The 17,687-nt window shown below is 48.5% G+C and overlaps 1 protein-coding gene across 2 annotated transcripts in view; it reads left to right on the top strand.

Moving 5' to 3' along the window:
* Positions 1–17,687, top strand: part of LOC119961765 (spermatogenesis-associated serine-rich protein 2-like) — a 230,787-nt gene that overhangs the window by 77,171 nt on the left and 135,929 nt on the right. For both annotated transcript variants that reach the window (XM_038789045.1, XM_038789046.1), the window contains exons 3-6: positions 780–888; positions 3,973–4,022; positions 4,115–4,370; positions 10,504–10,689. In XM_038789045.1, the coding sequence (XP_038644973.1) occupies positions 780–888; positions 3,973–4,022; positions 4,115–4,370; positions 10,504–10,689 (601 nt within the window). The remainder of the gene's footprint in view (positions 1–779; positions 889–3,972; positions 4,023–4,114; positions 4,371–10,503; positions 10,690–17,687) is intronic.

The raw sequence follows: 17,687 nt of genomic DNA, 5'->3' as shown, positions 1-17,687 counted from the left end.
CGGAGCATTCCGGCCGTTTTTTCTCTAAAGCAACTGGCAGAGCAATTTAAATTGTCAGCAAGTTTTACACTACGTATTCTTTTTCTCTGTATCTCCTGAACTTGCTGGCTGATTTGAGCCTTAATCATGCAATGCATCTGCAGGTTTGCCGTTATTTTCTCAGATTTACTCATTATGTCTTCCAATCTAAAGAGGCTGTAAAAAAAGGTATTAGCAGAAATGCGGGACTGTTGGCAGTCCATCTTGCATGCTTTATTCCAATGGTATGTGTGATCTGAAAAGGAAGGCTGGAGGCCTGGCAAGTGCTGTTGTCCTGACAGCCAACTGTATCAGGCAGGTGGCCTTTAGCTGTTGCTGTCTGATGTGGCTCTGGATCTATGTCCCCACTGATCAGCTGGATGGCTGATCTAATGACAGATATCAGGCCCTGGAAAACTCTGAATGACAGCAATATGCTCTACCATACTGCAGCAGAACAGTGGTATCGGTCTTCCTATCTGGTTGTTTCTTTGGCAGGAGTCCAGTGCAGATTCCAGTGAAGGTGTCATATGCTCCCCTGGTGATAGAGAAAACACTTCCCTAATGATCCTGTAATTAAGAACTGTTGATTCATATTTAAATCTGTCACTTCCTGTACATCCTTGATGACTGACATTAGAACCTGTATGTTGGTGCAAAATTCTTTGAATAGCCTTTTTTTCAGATAAGTGTGACCATGAAAACATCGTCATAAAGAAAGAATGTTCATGATTCATTAAATAATCTGTTCCATATTTCAGATCACTGCCATTCGAACTGTGGTGCCAAACAGAAGTAACAACGAAATTGTCTTGGTACTCCAACACTTTGATAACAACATGAACAAGGCAGTACAAGCTTTCATGGATGGTACAGGATTGTTTCTGCCTTTGTGGCCACTGTTAATAAGTTTGACAATTTCCTCATTTAGCTCTCTCTCTCACAATGAAACTCTTTCTAAGACACATTGCATATGAATCATATCCACTATTTCATTCTCAAAAGCAGTTCAGGATTTGAAGTCTGGTAATCAGATGATCCAGGTGGCTTCTTTGATGCCTGATGTCAAAGAGGTGAAATTCTCCTTTTGACAGGAACAACACATCTACTCTTATTAATCATCCACAAATGAAATGGGTTTTTCAAAAATCATTAACACACATTGGTAATGGAGAACAAAACAGCCATTATTAGAGGAATTTCAGGATTAAATAGACATTATTATTACTTGTAATTAAATTAAAATGATAAAGAGTTTAAGAATTAGTGACAGCGAGGTCCCAACAATAGTAAGGATGGAGTTAGCTTACAAACATGCACCAATATACAGCTTTAGTTATCTATCACCACTCTTGGTTTCAGAACTTTCAGCATGTTGTCAGGATGCCTGATCAACGAGGCACTGCGTAGGGTAAACAACACTTCCTCCTGTGCAAGGGTGGGCCGATACAGTTTAAGGTGATGTACAGGGTGTATATGATTTGGGTGAAAATGAGTGGGTTCTTTCAGGGGGTAGCAGATGAGTGTGAGAGGTGTAGGCGGGTGCCAGCGAATCATGCGCACGTATTTTGGGTTGCGAAAAGTTGGTACAATTCTGGGTGGGAGTGTTCACGGTCTTAGCCAGGATAGTGGAGGAGGAGGTGGACCCGCATCCTTTGATGCCGATATTTGGGGTTTCAGAGAAGCCGGAGCTCATGAAGAGGAGGAAGGCTGATGTCATGGCCTTCGCCTCTCTGATTGCACGGCGGCAAATTTTATTGCAGTAGTGGTTGGCATCGCCACCAGGGGTAGTGGCTTGGTTGGGTGACCTGTATGACTTCCTGCAATTGGAGAATATAAAATATGAGTCAAGAGACTCTGCAGAGGGGTTTGAGAAAAGGTGCGGGTTTTTTGTGACCCTGGGCGAAATTCACCGAAGTCCATCGTGACGCCCTTGACCGGCGGGCAAAAAACGGCGCTGGTGACTCAGGCGTCGGGGCCCGCTTATCAGCCCGAAATCTCCCGTCCCGAAAGGGCCAGCAGCGGAGTGACGCTGTACGCGTCAGTTTCACCTGCTGCGGAAGTGGCGCGTCGGTTGACGTCGGGTGACATCGTCAACGCCGCCCGGCGAAACATGATATAAATTGCGCCCCCCCCCACCCCCACCACCCCCCTAACCCAACCACCCCCCCCAACCCAACCCCCCCCCCCTCCCAACCCAACCACCCCCCCCCGCCCCCACCACCACCCCTACCCCTGGCACTCGAAGTAAGTGATTTATCTCTCTCTCTTCCCAACACCCCCCACCCCACCCCCACCCCCCACCCCACCCCCACCCCCCCACCCCACCCCCACCCATCCCCCCACCCCCCAACCCCCACCACCCCCCGCCCCAACCCCCACCACCCCCCCCAATAGATTCACTAGGTTAATCCCAGATCTGAAGAGATTAGATTACGAGGAGAGGTTGAGTAGACTGGGACTGTACTCGTTGGAATTTGGAAGGATGCGGGGGGATCTTATAGAGACATATAAAATTATGAAGGGAATAGATAGGATAGATGCGGGTAGGTTGTTTCCACTGGTGGGTGAAAGCAAAACTAGGGGACATAGTCTCAAAATAAGGGGAAGTAGATTTAGGACTGAGTTTAGGAGGAACTTGTTCACCCAAAGTGTTGTGAATATATGGAATTCCTTGCCCAGTGAAGCAGTTGAGGCTCCTTCATTACATGTTTTTAAGATAAAGATAGATAGTTTTTGAAGAATAAAGGGATTAAGGGTTATGGTGTTCGGGCGGGAAAGTGGAGCTGAATTCACAAAAGATCAGCCATGATCTCATTGAATGGCGAAGCAGGCTTGAGGAGCCAGATGGCCTACTCCTGCTCCTATTTCTTATGTTCTCCCTTCAAGGAGAATGGTTCTCTCCCTTACCTCCTTCAAATCTGCCAACATCACCTCTCCCCTCAAAAAAAACAATCTTTGATCTCACTGTCCTTGCAAACTACCGCCACATCACTTTTTTTGTTGAAGCCCTTGAACAGTGAAACATAGAATCTCCACAGTACAGAAGGAGGCCATTTGGCCAATCAACTCTGCACCCACCCTCCGTAAGAGCACCCTACCGAGGCCCATTCTCCCATCCTATCCCCAAACCCCCATCTACTCTGCACATCTTTGGATACAAAAGGGGTAAATTAGCATGGCCAACCCACCTAGTCTACACATCTTTGGACTGTGGGAGGAAACTGGAGCACCCGGAGGAAACCCACGCAGAAATGGGGAGAATGTGCAAACTCCACACAGTCACCCAAGGCTAGAATTGAATCCGGGTCCCTGGCGCTATGAGGCAGCAATGCTGCTGTGCCACCCACAGCTGCCACCTCCCAAATCCATTCCTATCTTTCCCGCCACTCTGTGCTTGAATTCTTCCAGTCAGGTGCCAAATCAGTTCTTATCAAAGTTAGAAATGTCATCCTAAGTGACTGCGACAAAGATAAACTTTCCTTTCTTATTCTTCATGGCCTGTCTGCAACTTTTGACACAGTTGGCCACACCATCCTCCTCCAATGCCTCTCCCCTGTCATCCAGCTGGGTGGAATTGCTCTGCCTTCTTGATAACATAATTTGAAACCAGTTTTCATATATACCCCAGCGACACCCAGCTCTATTCCACCAGAATGCAGTACAATAGAGACTGCATTGAGACGTGTAAACGGAATTTCCACTGTACTCCAACAAAGTTATAACAGCAGGAGTGAGACAAATTCCCAAGGGAATTCCGGGCCCAAACGTTAGAACGAATACTGTTGAATAAACAAGGAGAGACGGATTCTGTAAAAGAAATGTGTTTCCTTCACCTTATTCAAACCCTGTTCCACACGCATTACTGGTAATTTCAGTTGATTGCTAAAGGAAGCTCTCATTAGATGAAATTGAAATTTGATTATTGATGTTTTCTTTCTTGTTGTTTGTCAGGTAGTGCAGTGGAGGTTTTGAAAGAATGGAACATGCCAGGTAAAAAGAAGGTAAGATAGAGAAGCCTTCCTTTCAAATGTGCAGTGCCAAATTGTACTTTTTTGACAGGCAGTATGAATAATCTAACAATTATTTCACCTAGCACAATAAGAACAGGAAAAGGAAGCCAAAACAGCCAAATAGCCAGGCGAAGGAAGATAACAAGAGGCCTGATGGACTGGGAGGGAATGAGGCTTCTCCCCTCTCCAAAGGTGGGATGAACGGCTACCATGCCAACGGCTCTGCAAACGATGATTCCTCAGTGGATTCTCTCATGGAGAGGATGGAAACGGTTTCCAATGATGAGAAGACAGCAGTAAACCTAGAGTTACATCAGCTGCAAGCACCAGCAACAACAGGTCAGCTCCCAACATTGATTTATCTGTTAAAATACACAATAGACTACAAAATGGAAATAGAAAATGCCGAACAGCATTTGAGAAAAAGGTTTGTTAACATTTCAGGTGTAACATTATTAAAAAACATTCACACTGCTGAGAATGTTCAATAAGGCAAGGCTGTTCCTGTTGTAAAGATAACCCAGTCAAAATAGGCCATGCTAGATTAAAGGTTGGATTAGGTGAAGACGATGAGATATCATTTCAGGCTAATTTGGGTCAAAGTCTCCAGTAGACATATTGAGCTAATCTTTCTCTGTTGTACACTGTGTTCTGAGCAGGAAACTACAGGAGTGAAATTGGTCTTGGGTGGTAACATAAAATGGACAATTATAAATCGGCAGCTGCTTTCACAGCCTGCCAGCCCTTTTTTTCATTGAAGTCAATTCAAAAAGCAATCAGGCGAAGTGTGAAATGGGCTGCTGTGCTAATTTGTGTGCACTCATTTGCACTCTTGCCCATATCTAATCTCATCCCAGTCACTCTCAACTGCTTGTATGAGTTCTCACTGAACAATCAATGCAGATTCAACATTCCCTTCCCACCAATTATTTAAAAAAGTCACCTCATGTCAGGTTATTTTTCCATAGCCACTGGTCAGTGCTTTGCAAACCAATTTCCAATGTGATAACCAGTTAGATATCTAGCTCATTAATCTGCTTCGCAAGCTCATTAAGGGGACTGTCCAGGGCAGAATGGAATTTTAAAACTTTTTCCATGAGCCAACAGGGCAGCTTGGTAGCACAGTGGTTAGCACGGTTGCTTCACAGCGCCAGGGTCTCGGGTTCGATTCCCGGCTTGGGTCACCGTCTGTGCGGAGTCTGCACTTTCTCCCCATTTCTCCGTGGGTTTCCTCCAGGTGCTCCGGTTTCCTCCCCCAGTCTAAAGATGTGCAGGTTAGATGAATTGGCCATGATAAATTGGCCTTAGTGTCCAAAAAGGTTAGGCCTCTCCATTGTCGAGAAAATGGTGTAAGAGGTCAAAATCCAGAAATACAGCACCTTAACATGGCACCTACCATTTTCACAGGGATGGAAATGGGCCCAGAAGGCAGCTGCCAACATGAAACAGCAATTTCATCCAGTCACATCTGATTTCCATGAGCCAAGAGTAGGGCACATGATGTGTGCACATTAGACTTGGTAGGAGCAGGTCTAAACTTTGTGGAGTCCTTTGCAGAGATAGGGTACCCCTTTGGGTATGGTACCGGGACCTATTTGGGAATGGTCAGGTTCACTTTAGGAGAGGTCATATGCCCTTTGGAGAGGTCAGGTGCCCCTTGAAATTGTTAAATGTAGGCATGGCTGTGCATTAAAAATGCACAGACACATTAACTGTCAAACGTATCAAAATGAACTGCCATAAGCCAACTGCCAAAAATATGAAAATGAACTGTGAAAAACAACTGTCAAGTTGTCAGTGCACATAAATATAGAGAATACATTTTTTATGATGAGAGTGTTTTTTAAATAAAGGTTGCAATTTTTTTTGGACCATCAGGATTTCTTCCGGGGCAGGAGGGACCTGTACAAGAAGGACGGGTTGCATCTAAAATGGAGGGGCACTGATATCCTGGCTGGGAGGTTTGCTAAATACACTCGGGAGGATTTAAACTAGTATGGCAGGGGGGTGGGAACCAAAATGTGAGCTCAGAGGGTGTAATAACTGAAGGGAAAATAGAGAACCAAAATAAAAGAACAATATCACCCTCAGGCAGAGCAAAAAAGGTGACAAGTGTGAAAAGGGAGGTGGTCAATGGAGGATTGAGGGTGTTGTACCTAAATGCATGCAGTATACGGAACAAGGTATATGAGCTTGTCCGCACATTGAAATTGACTGGTACGATGTTGTGGGCATCACAGAGGCATGGCTGCAAGGGGTCAGGGTGGGGATCTAAATATTCAAGAATATGTGTCCTATCGAAAGAACAGGCAGATGAGCAAAGGGGGCGTGGTTGCAGTGTTAGTCAGGAATTAAGTTAAATCGATAGCAAGGAGCAATGTAGGATCAGAAGGCATAGAATCGCTGGGGGGTAGAATTGAGGAATCGCAAAGGTAAAAAGACCCTGATGGGAGTTATGTACAGGCCCCCTAACAGTAGTCAGAAGGTGGGGCAGAAAATAAATCAGGAGATAGAAAAGGCATGCAAAAAAGGCAATATTACAATAATCATGGGGGACTTCAATATGCAGGTGGACTGGGAAAATCAGGTTGGTAGTGAATCCCAAGAAAAGGAATTTGTGGAATGTCTAAGATATTTTTTGGAGCAGCTTCTGACAGAGCCTATTAGGGAACAGGCATTTTTTGATTCAGTGATGTGTAATGAGGTAGACTTAATTAGGGAACTTCAGGTGAAGGAACCCTCAGGAACCAGTGACCACAATATGATAGAATTTATCCTGTAGTTTGAGAGGGAGAAACTGCAATCAGATGTAGCGGTATTACAATTAAATAATAGTAACTACAAAAACATGAGGGAGGAACTGGCCAGAGTTGATTGGAAAAGAAGCCTAGCAGGGAAGAGAGAGGAACGGCAATGGCAGGAGGTTTTTGGGGGTTATTTGGGAGGCACAGTGGAAATTCATCCCAAGGAGGAGGAAACATACTAAGGGGAGGACAAGGCATCCATGGCTGATGAGGGAAGTCAAGGACAGCATAAAAGCTAAAGAAAAAGCATACAAAGTGGCGAGGATCAGTGGGAAGCCAGAGGACTGGGAAGCCTGTAAAAGCGAGCAGAAGACAACGAGAAAAGCAATAGGGGAGAGAACATGAAGTATGAGTGCAAGCTAGCTAGTAATATAAAGGAAGGCAGGAAGAGTTTTTTCAATATATAAAACGAAAGCGAGAGGAGAAAATAGACATGGGACCACTGGAAAATGTGGCTGGAGAAGTAATAATAGGAAACAAAGAAATGGCAGATGAACTGAATGGTTACTTTGCATCTGTCTTCACGGTGGAAGACACCAGTGGGATGCCAGAGCTCCAGGAGAATCAGGGGCAGAGGTGAGTGCAGTGGCCATTACTAAGGAGAGGTTTCTGGGGAAACTGAAAGGTCTGAAGGTGGATAAATCATCTGGACTGGATGGACTATACCCCAGGGTTCTAAAAGAGATAGCTGAGGAGATTGTGGAGGCATTGATGGTGATCCTTCAGGAATCACTGGAGGCAGGAAGGGTCCCAGAGGACTGGAGAGTGGCTAATGTAACACCCCTGTTTAGGAAGGGAGAGACGCAGAAGACGGGAAATGATAGGCCGGTTCGCCTGACTTTGGTCATTGGTCAGATTTGAGAGTTCATTATTAAAGATGAGATCGCGGAGTACTTGGAAGTGCACGGTAAAATAGGACTGGGTCAGCACGGCTTTGCCAAGGGGAGGTCATGTCTGACAAATCTGTTAGAGTTCTTTGAGGAAGTAACACAGAAGGTAGACAAAGGAGAACAAGTGGATGTGATTTATTTAGGTTTCTAGAAGGCCTTTGACAAGGTGCCACATAGGAGACTGTTAAAAAAGTTAAGAGCCCATGGTGTGAATGGTGAGGTCCTGGCATGGATAGAGGATTGGCTGACTGGAAGAAGGCGGAGAATGGGGATAAAGGGGTCTTTTTCAGGATGGTAGCCGGTGACTTGTGGTGTGCCTCAGGGGTCGGTGCTGGGACTACAACTTTTCACATTAAAGATCTGAAGGAAGGAACTGAAGGCACTGTTGCTAAGTTTGCAGATGATACAAAGATCTGTACAGGGGCAGGTAGTATTGAGGAAGCAGGCGGGCTTCAGAAGGACTTGGACAAGCTAGGAGAGTGGGCAAAGAAGTGGCAGATGGAATACAATGTGGAAAAGTGTGAGGTAATGCACTTTGGAAGGCGAAATGGAGGCACAGACTATTTTCTAAATGGGAAGTGCTTAGGAAATCAGAACCACAAAGGGACTTAGGTCCTTGTTCACGATTCTCTTTAGGTTAACGTGCAGGTTCAGTCGGCAGTTAGGAAGGCAAATGCAATGTTTGCATTCATGTCGAGAGGGCTAGAATACAAGACCAGGGATGTACTTCTGAGGCTATAAAAGGCTCTGGTCAAACCCCATTTGGACTATTGTGAGCAGTTTTGGGCCCCTTTTCTAAGGAAGGATGTGCTGGCCTTGGAAATAGTCCAGAGGAGGTTCACAAAAATGATCCCTGGAATGAAGAGCTTGTCGTATGAGGAACAGTTGAGGACTCTGGATCTGTACTCGTTGGAGTTTAGAAGGATGAGGGGGGATCTTATTGAAACTTACAGGACACTGCAAGGCCTGGATAGAGTGAACGTGGAGAGGATGTTTCCACTTGTAGGAAAAACTAGAAGCAGAGGACACAATCTCAGACTAAAGGAAAGATCCTTTAAAACAGAGATGAGGAGGAATTTCTTCAGCCAGAGGGTGGTGAATCTGTGGAACTCTTTGTCACAGAAGGCTGTGGAGGCCAAATCACTGAGTGTCTTTAAAAATATCAGCCCTGATTGAATGGCGGAGGAGACTCGATGGGCCAAGTGGCCTAATTCTGCTCCTGTGTTTTATGGTCTTATGGTCTAATGGACACTTAGAACTTTATTTTATTTAATTTCAACATGAGTCCTGAGTCTACCCATGGTAAATACTGCGTGATTTGGCATGGCAGATGTAAGGGCAAAAGGTGATGAGTGAGCGGTTTGGATGAGCATTATTTAGCATTAACATTGTGAGAGGCTATAAAGGGGCAGGGGGTGGGTAGACGGGCTTAGGTCGGTGTGGAGGGTATGAGGGAAAATGGGAGATGAATAGATGGGCGTAGTTTGGCATGGATGGTATAAGGGGCCATAGGGTGGGTAGAAGGGCGTAGTTTGGCCTAGAGGGTTATGGCAGCACGGTAGCATGGTGGTTAGCATAAATGCTTCACAGTTCCAGGGTCCCAGGTTCGATTCCCGGTTGGGTCACTGTCTGTGCGGAGTCTGCACGTCCTCCCCGTGTGTGCGTGGGTTTCCTCCGGGTGCTCCGGTTTCCTCCCACAGTCCAAAGATGTGCGGGTTAGGTGGATTGGCCATGCTAAATTGCCCGTAGTGTCCTAAAAAAAAAGTAAGGTTAAGGGGGGAGTTGTTGGGTTACGGGTATAGGGTGGATACGTGGGTTTGAGTAGGGTGATCATGGCTCGGCACAACATCGAGGGCCGAAGGGCCTGTTCTGTGCTGTACTGGTCTATGTTCTATGTTCTATGTTCTATGTTCTAGGGTGTGAGGGGCCATGGTGGTGAATAGAGGGGCATAAGGTGGCGCAGGTTGACAAGGATGGGGCATGGGGGATGTGTATAGGGTGAGGGGGGCTGAGGCTGAGGCTTGGAAGGTTGTCATTTGTTTTGTTGCTTTCTTAAAATATTGGGTCTGGTGTCAGTGCAGAGACGGGCCTTCTGCCCAGTCAGCCTCTGTACCTGCTAACCTCCGATCTCATTCCAGGGGTGACAGGCCTGACTCCGAGAGAACCCTGCCACCCAGAATGAAAATCCCAACTTCCGTAACATTTTATTCTTGGGTCAGGTTTTCAGAGCCGGAATTGTCCCGACTCTGTGCTCCCTAAAACCCAGGCCTTGCATTTAAAGATAGCATTGTGAGAGCGATGCAGGTGAGGTGTGGATTGAGACCCAGAGTTCACTCTGGTGTTGGGCTTTTGACCCACTTTGAAGATCCGGCCTAATAGCTTCAAATTTCCAAATGGTTGGGTGCCTGATGTCAATGGATACTAATATAAAAGCCTCAGGAACCTTTCTGGAACTGGCAACTTTAATTAAAGTCGCTCAACCATAACATCAACTGACAATACCAGTCACAGCAAAAGAAGTTCATTGAAAAATGGTAAAGTAAGTTCAGCTTTTCCATCATGATCTAAGTCTGAATGAACGTGGGTTAGCTAACTTAACAGTTTTCAACCAACTAACATAATTTTGCATGAGTTATATATACACTCGGTTTTCCTGAAAATAAATGACTGAGCGTGGTGGAAATTGTATCATATGATATACAACTTGGATATTTTAAGACCTACCTCTCTTTCGGTAACCTGCATTGAAATTGTTAACTTTCAAACTTTTTCTGGTAGGTTTCACTCCCGAAAAGCAAAAACTGCCTTTCGGGCCAATACCTCAACCACTTCATGATGCTCAAAAATGTCAGATCAACAGATCAAGTACAAACAAGGCTAAACCAAGAGCTGTGTCTGGTTCTCATCCCACTGTTCTGCAGTCTCCAACAACAACAGGTGACCTGGCATCGAACAAGAAAAGAGGTAAAAGTGTAACTTCTAACAATGTGGAATTATTATTGAAAGTCAGCATGGATTTGTTAACGGCCCTACATACAAACATATGAAATAGGAGCAGCAGTACACTCTCGAGCCTGCTCTGCCATTTGTTCAGGCCATGGTTAATCAGTTTGTACATCAAGTTTTACATTCCCATCGACCACTGATGATGTTTGATTATCTTACCTCACAACAATCTATCTACTTCCCCCTTAAAAGTCTTTAATGACCCCGCCTCCACCGCCTTCTGAGGCAGAGTTTCAAAGTTGCACAATCCTCTGAAAGAAAAACATTCTCCCATCACTGTCCCAAAAAGGGCAACCCCTAATTTTAAAACAGTGCCACTTAGTTCTGGACTCACCCACAAGATGAAATTGTGCCAGATATTCTGCTATCGGGAGGGGTAATGCACTGAACTAAAGTTGTTGTTGCGCGTCAGGGCCCTGAGGAAGTCCTGACTTAAGCACAGGAGCTGTAATTCTCCTGGAAGCCTCTGAAGGATGGATTTTCCCAGCCCATGACCCTCTGCAAAAGTATCTTACACTGATCCCAGGGCTAGATAATGCTAATAACCCAGATAGATGCCCTAGAATAACTAGTCTGTTTAATCTCCGGTGTAATTCAGTGATCAATAGCATAACTGTGCTGAATGTATTTCACCTAATGCATGAGCTGTCTGTACTGTCTGTACAATGATGCGACCCATGACCTGGAAGTGATTAAATGGGCTACTTTCAGGTACTGTACTGGAACCCCGGTGGGCTCCGTCTCTGGCTCCGCCCTCACCGGGGCCTTATATAGTCCGGCCACCTGTGAGTGGCACTCATTTGTACAGCCGATTCTGGCAGGCGTGTTCATGGATATTAAAGCCTGATGTTCACTCGTTCTCACGGTCTCACAGTGAATTGACGGTATAACAATTTAATATCCATCGACAGCATCATGGAAGCCGCTCTAAAGCCAGATAAGCTCGAACGCGACGTGCGCGCGTCAGAAGCTAAGGAGATCTTTGAACATTGGCTCCGCTGCTTCGAGGCCTTCCTCGACTCCTTCACAACGCCTCACACTGAAATCCTCAAGCCATGACTCCTGCATGCTCGGGTGAGCCATCGAATCTCCATGATGATAGGGAAAGCGGCTACGTATGAGGCGGCGGTCGCAACTCTCAAGGCGCATTTCGTGAAGCCTGTAAACGAGATGTACGCTCGACATATTCTCACGACTCGCCGTCAACGCGCTGGGGAATCGCTTGATGAGTACCTGGAAAAACTGGCCCTACTCGCGAGGAGCTGCAGCTACCGGGATGTGGCGGCGGGGGAACACATGAACCTACAGATCCGGGACACCTACGTGGCTGGGGTCCGATCGAACTACATCAGGCAGCGCATGCTGGAAAACGGGACCACTGACCTGTGGGACACAGTAAAGCTAGCTACCTCGTTAGAGGTGGCCTACCAGAGTCTCAGTGCGTTCCCCGCTGACCCGGCGAACCCCTCGTGGATACCATACTCGCAGCACCCGTCGGACCTGACGACGTCGCGGGCCTGTGCCGCACAGCTGCCAGTCCAGCCCGGAGAACCGCAGTGCTACTTCTGAGATCAGGGTCAACACCCCCGGCAGCGTTGCCCAGCCCGCACAGCGACATGCAGCGACTGCGGGAAAAAGGGACACTTCTCCAAAGTCTGTCTGGGCCGACCTAAAGCCCAGAAATCGAACACTCACCAGGCCCGACCCGTGGACTCACAGACCCGCAGACCCTGCAACATGACTGCGTGCCTGCCCGGAACGCCCCCTTCAGACACGTCATCAGCTTTGTGCGACTCGTGGGGGCCGCCATCTTGGCGGTTGGCTCCGCCACCGACCTACACGTGCGACAGATGGGGGCGGCCATCTTGGTCACCATTTTCGACCCAGCCCGACATGTGCGACCCATGGGAGCCGCCATTTTGTGACCCTGACACCGCCGAGCACGCTGGCTACCCTCAGCTGAGCGCAGTCACCCTCAACCAGTCGCAGCCGAACCACTTGAAAAACCTAATGATGGTCGTCCGGGTCAACGGGCACGAGACCCTCTGTCTTTTTGACTCCGGGAGCACGTAGAGCTTTGTTCACCCTGACACGGTAAGGCGCTGCTCCCATCCCATATACCCCACATCCCAAACAATCTCCCTTGTCTCCGGATCCCATTCGGTCCAGATCCGGGGGTACTGTATAGCTAACCTCGCAATGCATGGCGCATAGTACGCCCGTTTTAAGGTGTACGTCCTCCCTCACCTCTGCGCCCCCTACTGTTTGGATTAGACTGCCAATGCAGTCACCGAAGCCTGACCCTACAGTTCGGCGGACCCTTACCCCCCCTCACCGTATGCAGTCTCGCGACCCTCAAGGTCTCCCCCCCTTCACTCTTTGCGAACCTCACTCCCGACTGTAAGCCCATCACCACTAGGAGCAGGCAGTACATTTCCCAAGATATGGCTTTTATCAAGTCGGATGTCCAGCGACTGTTGAGTGAAGGGATCATCGAGGCCAACAACAGCCCCTGGAGAGCTCAGATGGTGGTCGTCCGGACCATGGAAAAGAACCAGATGGTTGTAGACTACAGCCAGACTATTAACTGGTTCACGCAATTGGATGTGTATCCCCTCCCCCGCATAATGGAGATGGTCAACCAGATCACACAGTACCGTGTGTTCTCAACGGTCGATCTGAAGTCGGCCTACCACCAGCTCCCAATCCGCCCGAAAGAACGCCACTACACTGCCTTGAAGCAGCCGGCCGACTCTTCCACTTTCTCAGGGTCCCCTTCAGCGTCACTAATGGAGTCTCGGTCTTTCAGAGAACGATGGACCAAATGGTGGACCAGTACGGTTTGCGGGCTACATACCCGTACTTGGACAATGTCACCATCTGTGGCCATCATCAGCAGGACCATGACGCCAACCTTCAGAGGATCCTCCAGGCCGCCCAATCCCTCAAACTCACGTAACACAAAGAGAAGTGCATTTTCTGCACTACACGACTGGCCATCCTCGGCTACGTCGTGGAGAATGGAGTACTGGGGCCCGACCCCGACCGTATGCGCCCCCTCACGGAACCCCACTCCCCACAGCCTCAAGGCCCTCAAACGATGCCTGAGGCTGTTCTCCTACTCCGCCCAGTGGGTTCCCAAATATGCAGACAAAGCCCGCACACTTATTCAAACCACCACTTTTCCCCTGACGGCTGAGGCCCACTCTGCCTTCAGCCACATCAAGGCCAACCTCACCAAGGCCGCTATGCATGCGGTGGACGAGTCTGTCCCTTTTCAGGTAGAGAGCGATGCGTCAGACTTCGCACTGGCCGCCACACTCAACCAGGCGGGCAGGCCAGTAGTATTCTTCTCTGGAACCCTCCACGCTTCCGAAATCTGTCATTCCTCGGTTGAGAAGGAAGCACAAGCCATAGTGGAAGCCGTGTGACACTGGAGGCACTACCTAGCCGGTAGGAGGTTCACCCTTTGTCACCGACCAGCAGTCGGTCGCCTTCATGTTTGACAACGCACAACGGGGCAAAATAAAAAATGACAAAATCCTGAGGTAGAGGTTCAAACTCTCCACCTACAATTACGATATCAAATATCGTCCTGGGAACCTCAATGAGCCCCCAGATGCCCTGTCCCGCGGCACATGCGCCAGCGCGCAAGATGACCGACTTCGGGCTATCCACAATGACCTCTGTCACCCGGGGGTCACCCGGCTTACCCACTTTGTTAAGGCCCGCAATCTGCCCTTCTCCACTGAGGAGGTCAAGGCCATGACCAGGGACTGCCAGGTCTGCGCGGAGTGCAAACCGCACTTCTACCGGCCAGACAAGGCCCGCCTGGTAAAGTATGGACTTCAAAGGGGCCCTCACCTCCACCAACCGTAATATATACTTTCTAACCGTCGTCGACGAATACTCCCGCTTCCCCTTCACTGTCCCCTGCCCCGACATGCCCTTGGCCACTGTGATAATGGCACTGCACAGCATCTTCACACTGTTCGGTTTCGCTGCTTACGTCCACAGCGACCGGGGCACATCGTTCATGAGCGATGAGCTGCGTCAGTACCGGCTCAGCAAAGGCATCGCCTTGAGCAGGATTACGAACTATAACCCGCAGGGAAACGGGCAGGTGGAGAGGGAGAACACGACGGTATGGAAGGCCGTCCTTCTGGCCCTCCCGTCAAGAAGTCTCCCGACCCCCCACTGGCAGGAGGTCCTCCCCGACACCCTCCACTCCATTAGATCGCTCCTCTGCACAGCCATGAACGAGATCCCTTATGACCTCTTGTCTTCCCTAGGAAGTCCATCTCCGGGATCTTGCTTCCATCCTGGCTGACAACTCCTGGACCTGTCCTTCTCCGGAGGCACATAAGGAGCCATAAGACCGACCTCCAGGTCGAGAGGCTCCAGCTGCTGCATGCCAACCCCCAATACGCCTACATTGCGCACCAGGACGGATGGCACGATACGGTCTCCCTATGAGATCTGGCACCAACTGGTTCCTCTGCCAATGTGCCCCCCCTCCCCGCTGCCTACAGCCAACCCCTGCGCCCCTTATGCCCCCTGGGTCTCCTGTATTGTCCCGCGCCTGCACTGCCGCCATCCGCCACCCCCTTGCCTAACCCCACCCCCCCAACCGTCTCCGACACGCCGGACTGAGGCTCAAGCTCCAGACACAACGCCCCAGGAGTCACCATCTGCAACGACCATGCCCGCCGCATCGCCAGAGCTGAGGAGGTCTAAAAGAACGATCCGGCCTCCAGATAGACTGAATATCTAATGGACCCCACATCACCCCCGCTGGACTTGATTTTGTTTAACAGGGGGTGAATTTGGTGAATGTATTTCACCTAATGCATGAGCTGTCTGTACTGTCTGTATAATGATGCGACACATGACCTTGAAGTGATGATACGGGCTGCTTCCAGGTACTGTACTGGAAACCTGGTGGGCTCCGTCTCTGGCTCCGCCCTCACCGGGGCCATATATAGTCCGCCCACCTGTGGGTGGAACTCATTTGTACAGCCGACTCTGACAGGCGAGTTCCTGGATATTAAAGCCTAATGTTCACTCGTTCTCACGGTCTCACAGTGAATTAACGATATAACAATAACACAACCCACCACCCCTATGGACACATCCCAATCAACGCTCGCCCCCCCCCCACATCCCTGTCAAATCGTCCCCCTGAATACCGACCTCCACTGATCCAACGACCCACCCCCGCCAAACCAATTCCCCCACCCCAGCCCCTGCATTTCCGAAACCCGACTAACCACCCCTTGGTGTGCTTTTCAGGAATTGTGTTGGAGCAAGTTGACCAGTTTATAAAATATATCCCTGTAATTGCAGAATGACAAGAAAACATTGGCTCCCTGCCAGACCTGTTGATGCCCTCCAGCACTGATCCCACACTGACGTTTGTGGGGTTAGTGACATGGCACCAGGCCTGCATAAGACAAGTGGACACAGCCACCACAGCAGCCACCATGACTAGTTTTAAATTAAGCAGTGAGAATAATGATGGCCGCAGGTTCTTGCCATATCACACTAACTTTAGTATTGCGTAATGACAATGTCAGGCAAGAACAGATTGGATTTTGTTCCTCAGTAAATTAGTCTGGAAGTGTGTAGTTACAAATTATAATTACACATGGTGTGACAATTCAGGCCAACTCTCTGTACTCTCTTCACAGTAAATGACAGTTTGCACAAGCAGGCCTATTCCCTGTGATCTGGAACATACGCTGTTATACATGTGATAAATGGAATGAGTTTGTGCTCTGTTGGATTGCCATTTACTATTGCACCACGAGACTGAAAATTGCCAGGCTGCTTTTACATACTCCAGTGCATTCTCAATGACAGAGAACACCAGGCCATTGGACCATACCATTTGTTCCAAAACCAGTAATTGAATTGATTTTCAAAAATTAGAATTACACAGAAGCAAATGGGATTGATATAAAATAGTCAATGCCGCAATACATGGCTTGTGCAGTGCTCACGTGAAAATATTAAAAGTTTCCAAAATCTTGAGAGGCTGCCTCAAAATCCTTTAACCTTTATGGGCCCTCCTGCTGGCAGGATCTTCTGGTTCCATCGAGGTTAGTGGACATTTGAACTGCTCGCTGCATTTTCCTGCCCAGCGGGGCCATGAAATCTCACCCGCGATTTTGTAGTCAGGAATGTGGAAGTCCTTCCACTCACAGAATCCCATCTGACCATCACCACCCCACTCAAACAAATGGCGAAAGAACATTAACTGCAAACAGTGGGCGGGATTCTCCGTCCCATCATACCCGTTTTCTGGTGCGGGACGCCCCCGCCAGCAGCGGGATTCTCCGTTCTGGCAGCCGGCCAATGGGGTTTCTCCCATATGGGCACCCCCATGCCGTCGGGAAATCTGTGGGCATGAGCACACTGAGGATCCCATGAGGATCCCAGCGACGGAGAATTCAGCCCAGTGAAAGCCATCCCTGTAGAAGAACCAGGCTCTAGACACCCAGGCCACAGCAACACTTCCATCAAACCATAGCATTCCGACAGTGCAGAAGGAGACCATTCAGAGCATTGGGTCTGTACCAATCCTCCGAAAGAGCACCTTACCTATGCCCACTCCTGTCCTATCCCCCTTCCCTATGACCCCACCTAACCTGCACATCTTTGGACTGAGGGAGGAAACCAGAGATCCGGACGAAACCCATACAGACACAGGGTGATAGGCGCTCCAGTTTCCTCCCACAGTTCAATGATGTACAGGGTACGTAGATTGGCCGGCTAAAGTGCCCCTCAGTGTTGTAAGGTATGCAGGTTGTGGTGAGTGTAGATCTAATTAGATGCAATACAACTGAGCAAGCACTAGACTCTTACGACACTGTCAAATGTAAAGTTTTTTTCTTCTACTTGATTGCCATAAAAAATTCATAGCCACATGAATATTTCTACTTTTAGTATTTTAA

This window comes from Scyliorhinus canicula, chromosome 2 (assembly GCF_902713615.1).
Source record: "Scyliorhinus canicula chromosome 2, sScyCan1.1, whole genome shotgun sequence".
NCBI lineage: Eukaryota > Metazoa > Chordata > Chondrichthyes > Carcharhiniformes > Scyliorhinidae > Scyliorhinus > Scyliorhinus canicula.
The sequence above is the reverse complement of the archived record's forward strand: the minus strand, read 5'-3'. Positions and strand labels throughout refer to the sequence as shown.